This window comes from Corylus avellana, chromosome ca6, assembly GCF_901000735.1.
Source record: "Corylus avellana chromosome ca6, CavTom2PMs-1.0".
Lineage (NCBI taxonomy): Eukaryota > Viridiplantae > Streptophyta > Magnoliopsida > Fagales > Betulaceae > Corylus > Corylus avellana.
This window is the reverse complement of record NC_081546.1, coordinates 14,184,047-14,190,046: the sequence shown is the minus strand read 5'-3', so window position 1 is coordinate 14,190,046 and position 6,000 is coordinate 14,184,047. Positions and strand designations below refer to the sequence as shown.

At 39.7% G+C, this 6,000-nt stretch overlaps 1 protein-coding gene across 3 annotated transcripts in view; it reads right to left on the bottom strand.

The window, feature by feature from the left end:
• Positions 1 to 6,000, bottom strand: part of LOC132184442 (uncharacterized) — a 46,574-nt gene that overhangs the window by 32,400 nt on the left and 8,174 nt on the right. For all 3 annotated transcript variants that reach the window (XM_059598080.1, XM_059598083.1, XM_059598081.1), the window contains exon 3: positions 5,069 to 5,254. In XM_059598080.1, the coding sequence (XP_059454063.1) occupies positions 5,069 to 5,254 (186 nt within the window). The remainder of the gene's footprint in view (positions 1 to 5,068; positions 5,255 to 6,000) is intronic.

Here is a 6,000-nt window from a genome sequence, read left to right as displayed (position 1 = left end):
ATCATGGATAATTTGATCATTTGACAATTGATACAGCTTTTCACCAAACTTAACGGCTAATTCGACAAAAACGATATATTAAAACCGAAACTTCAAATTAGAAGGTGAGTTGCCTGTGATTTAAAGTTTGTAACATTTCTGAGAATGAGGTGGTAGTTTGGAAGGATGAAGTGTAATTTACCCAAAAGATAACCAGTATTCTCATGAAGTGGAATAAGCTTATTCTCATCAAGAATACGCTATCCAATATTCCTACATACTTCTTAGAAAATTCCCAGCAGCTTGCTTGTCATTTTCTATACATTTAAGGATTAAAACTACTTTTTACTTTCCTATATACATATATTCCACAATAGCTTCCCTTTATTATTTCCTATACTAATTAAATATCATTTATTTACTCTTCTTTATTTTTTTATTCTTTATTTCTCTACTTTTCTAATGATTCAGGAGAGAGAATGAGTTTTTTTTTTTTTTTTTTGTTCTATTTTAATAAGCACAAGGATTGCTATAGTGCAAGCCTATATATTGGGTTGTACTGTAGCGATCCTAATGTCTATGGGAGATATAGGGAGTCTACTGTAGGTGGCTTTTTGTGATTTTTTTGATATTTTCCCTAAACTTAAGGAAGTGAACCACATATATGGAGTCTGTTGTGAATGCTTTTATTCATCTTTGGTCTTCCCTTTACCAGCAAGCATAGTTAGGAGATTAGAGTGCTTTCAAAGACTCTCTTGTATACTTTTCATGTATGAGGGCTTTGCCCTTTTCTTTAACTAAAATTATTACTATTCATTAAAAAAAAAAAAAAAGCCTTAGCCTTACTTCCCTCTCTACTTCATCTCTAGCTCCCACTTCAATTGAGTTTTGTTTTGTTTTGTTCCCCAGTTGGTGCACAAGGGACTGACAAATATAACTTTCATTTTTCTGATAATTAAAGTTATATACTTTTCATGTACCTTCGTCCTTTTCTTTAAATAAAATTATTATTATTCATTTAAAAAAAAACCCTTAGCCCTACTACCCTCTCTACTTCATCTCTAGCTTCAACCTCAATTGATTTTTGTTTTGTTTTGTTCCTCAGTTGGTGCACAAGGGACTGACAAATATAACTTTCATTTTATTGATAATTAACCAACGCCAACATCCTAAAAGAGAAACTCTCTCTATAGTCCTCAAAACCACATAATTTGTACATGAAGAAAATTCCAATATATTTGATTTGGTTGAAATTACATCTCTCGGATTATTTTGTTGTCATTTGAAACCACAACTCATCAACCAAAATCTTTGGCCTCAAGTTTTTTTATAAGTAATTTGTTTCATTGAAAGCGCAGAGGGGCGCAACCCTAATATACAAGATGTATACAAATATAGTCCCTTCTAAAGGCTAGAAGAAGAACAAAAATTAACAAGTTGAAAAAAGTTGAAGTATTAAAAGCCCCTGTCCAATTAAAGAGTGACTTGAACAAAATGTTTTTGAGCTCATCCTTCGACTTTTCAAGATCTTCAAAATATCTTGCATTCTGCTCTCTCCATATGGTCCACATTAAGCACAAAGGGGCGATTCTCCACAGAAATAGAACTAAACAGCTACCCCCACCTGAACTTTCCAACAAGCTAATAGATCTATCACCCTTTCAAGCATAACCCATGTGACGCTGAAACGAGTAAAGATCGCACTCCATAAGTATCTTGCCACTTCGCAATGAAGAAGAAGATGATGTATAGATTCTCCACTCTTCTTACACATGCAACACCATTCGACCACTATTACTTATCTCTTTCTCAAATTATTCAAAGTCAAAATCTTACCAAGAGTTGCTGTCCACACGAAAAAAAAAAAGAAAAAACTCACTCTCAAAGGTACTTTTAACTTTCTAAATACTCCTCCAAGGAAAAGACGAACCCCCCAAAGTAAATGACTTGTGAAAAAACGACCGCACCTCAAACTTCTTCCTCTTTGAAGGAATCCACCGAATACACTCCCAAAAGATGCAAGCACTACCTCTACCACTCAATCCTGTACAGCTCGTAAAAAAGATACATTCCATTGAATAACACTATTAGAAACATGCATATTATCCATAACCCACGCCTCCTTATATCGCACAATACTAAATAACTTCATAAAGGATTCCTTCAGTGGATGATCCCTACACCAAACATCATGCTAGAATCTAATTTAAGAACCATCTCCCACTTCAAAGCTAAAAAATCTCGAGAAAACTCCCCACCCCCCCTACTAATATGTTTCTACACTCCAACACCAAAAGGCCCCTTAACTTCCTTACTACACCAACCTTCGTTCAAACTTCTATTTGAACTTTGGCCTCAAAGTTCTGTATGAAACTATATAATATTGACACTAAGATCATGGCTTCTATTCCAAAAATAAAAAAGCATAGCCAGGAAAATGTATACACACTAAGATATATAGCATTTATTTCTGATTTTAGCCTGTAATTTTACAATGTAAAAACACTTCTAAACAGAGGCCAAATAACCACCAACCCATATATTCTTTAGAACAAGCCCCTGATGGCCTGCTCAAGCTGCAAGGTATCCTTAGACCAGCACAAGTACTAGCAAATAAAATACATCTTTTTTTTTCTTTTTTTTTTTTTTATAGGTAATCAAAGAGCTTTATAAAAAAAGCATAAGGTACCCCTAAGTACACCAAAAGTATACACAAAGACACCAAGAAAAAAAAAAAAAAAAAGAATAGAGACCCAAAACACACAAAACCCAAGACCCACAAAACAAACCCAACACCCCACCAAAAACACCTACACCCTCTTGCCTTTACCGCGACTAGAACCCTCATAATTGACTGAACTCTCCAAGTTCTTCAATTCCCTCCTTCCTTTTGAATTAGAAGCACAGGCCAAAGGTGGAACCACCCTAACCTAATCGGGGGAGGGGGATCACCAGACAAACCCTCCAAAACCTGAGAAAAAGGACCAAAAACCCGACGAAAACAGCGAAAGAGCAACGATTTCATCCACACCACCCTTTTGGACAGCCTTTGGGGACGACTCGCACAAGATCTGATCCAAGGGCATAGCAAGGGGAAAAACATCCAAGGTTAGAGGATAATAATCTTCTTCCGCCTCCTCGTCCCAGAAATTATCCTCCTCCCCATCCATCCCAACTTCGACCAGGGTCGACAACAGAACCAGCACAGTCAGGATGAAAATCCCTCCCTTCCCCAACACTGCCAAAGAAGGCTGGAGAAACCACCTCCTGAGACCAAAATCAAAAGAACCACCAGGAGTAGTGCTGGATATCGTCACTGCACAACCCTCACCACCTTAGTCTTCAGCTTCATACACCTATCCTTCCAAACCTGATAAGGCATTTTCTTCTTCCCCTTTCCTGAACATCTGCCAACCCCTTCAAGCTCAGCATCGAAAAGGAAAGGCTGATTACCTAGATCAAAGCACTCCTCACCAGGCAGGAAATTTGCCCCAAAAACTGCATCAGCAATGACCCACTCACCGTTCCCTCAGACACGGGACTCCAGTTGAAATTCAAAAAAATTACCCATCAGATTCCCATCGAAAGACTGCTTAATACCTAGCAGATCACCAACAAGCACAGTTGATGATGCTTTGGACACAGGGTGTCTGGCCTCCGCATGCAGCACCGCCCCATACGATTGCACACCTGTCTCAGGCCAAACCTTCAACCAAATCTTCTTCCCTGCTGGAGGAGAAGCAGCAAAAGATGACGGAACAGTCGTGGCTTCAAGAAAGCCATCACCTTACACAACTCCCCAGCAAATCGGCTCCAACCCCGCCCTTCACTCCCCTCTGGTAATAAAACGAGCCCTTTTCGGCTACCCTCTGGATACACCGCCAACTCCAAGAAATGACCAGCCCTATTGCCACCTCCACGAATGATCAACACCTTCAGCCCCTCCCGAAAAGATTTAACGAAATCCAACACCCAAGAGTTCCGCAACGCCACTTCCAACGCAGCAACCAGCCACACAGAGCACTGCAAACCCAAGAACACAACGCCGGCAAAATCCTTCCTTCTTTCGTCCAACTGGACCACTGCCTCACCTTCCGTCACTGAAAAGGAAAAAGACTTGGTCTCCATGAACACTGCCGCTCGATAGCCCCCTTGCGCAACACCCTCGCACCCACATGAGCCTCCACGTGCCGCTCACATAGTCGCCGCATTGAAACTTCTAGAAGGCGAGGATGGCCCAAAAACACCCTACACCTTCTACGAGCTCCTTCAAGAATCAACGCAAACCCACCAACAACGCTTCAACTTCACAAAATGAACAACAGAAAAAGGCCCAAACCACACCACAAATCCCACAGCCCAGATCCTATCGAGCTCCAAATCAACAAGATGGAGGGAGACCCTAGCAGGATGCGCCTACACACGCCACCACTAGGGTAGAAAGACTAGCTTCATGAATGTTCTTGAAAAAAAGCAAGTACCAAGATTTGGTAGATAAATCAGAAATTTTATATCCATCCATGTCAATAGGGTTTGGAAATTTTTTTTTAATATCTTAATACTTCTCAGTATGATGACATAAGTCTGCAACCATTTGCTGACCATATCATCTATGCATGTTTTTGGAAGTCAGACAGAATGGTCACTTGCATCCTTTTTAAGTCATCTATCATTTTTTTTTTTGTCCGAATCTGGATATTTTCCAATAGTTTGATGGAGGGTGCAAGGGGGAGAAATAAATTCTTCTTGTGAGTGAAACTAAAACTAGTCTAGGTGTCAAATAATGGTGCTTGTTGTCCCATACCACAAAAAGGGAGACACTATGACCCAAGAATGCGTCTCAGATATCTCCAAAGACTGTTGCAACCATAGTCCCTTGAAAAGGCAGTGAGACAATTGAATATACAGACATCTATATGTGCTACTTTTAGTCCCATGCATCAGGCAGGCAGATACAACACAAGCACACACACATTCAGAGAACATATATGGCTAGTTCAACATAAGCCAGCAGATACTCTAAAAGGAGTAATTCATGCACGGTGTGGAAATAATAAGATATTTCAAGATGATAAGGGAAAATACTAACCTGAAGAGAAAGAACTGCACGGTCAGCAAACCGCTTTACAGAATCTGGTGCACTGACAGGAACACTTCTTGCAACCCTGTCTAACTCTCCCTGCTGTTGCTTCGCAGTTACCCTATCCGGTCCACTGTAGTGATCGACAATCTCTTTCATCAATGGAACTCTCTCCATTGTCTCTTTCATGATTTCCTGGTTAAATGAGAATGGTCAGAAAGAACTGTAGAGCCCACAAGAAGAGTACTATAATTTCTGCCATCGCAATAAAAGATCAAATCTCATCATATAATTCCCATAAAACAAACAATATATAAGCAATAACATAAGAATGATATTATAACTTCAGCATCCATATTTGCTAATACAACTCTATGGGCATTATAATTTCCCTATTTATTTGATAAGTAAATAGAGTTTAAATGAAAACAAACAGAAAGGAACAACAAAAGCAGTGTGTGCTAAAGAATCCTCCTAAATTAATATGGCTCAAAAAAAATTTACCCGCCCCGCTTGCCCCTTCTCGACCCTCCCCCCCTTTTTTTTCTCAAAAACAACCCCAAAAGACAGCCAACCTTAAGCCTCTAACCCACTCTCTCTCTTCCCCCTTCTGCACAGCCATGGTAACCTACCTCCAAGTCTCGACGCTGCAGCCGCTCTAGTCTTCTCTGAAAAGCCAAAACCCTTGCTCTGTCGGTTGCCGAGAAAAACAAAGTAAATTTTTTCATTTCTCAGCAACCAAGCAGATAGCAAACCTAATGCATACCTATTCTCATTTTTATTACAATTTAGGTGGCGATTTTTTTGTTTTTAGGTATGGGAGCTGGCATATGGCACAACTTAGAGTGGCACAGTCATGGTGTTGGTGGGTGTGATGTGGCCCAAGCATGTAGTATCATACATCTTTAAAATTTATTATCATTCAAACACATCTTTAATAT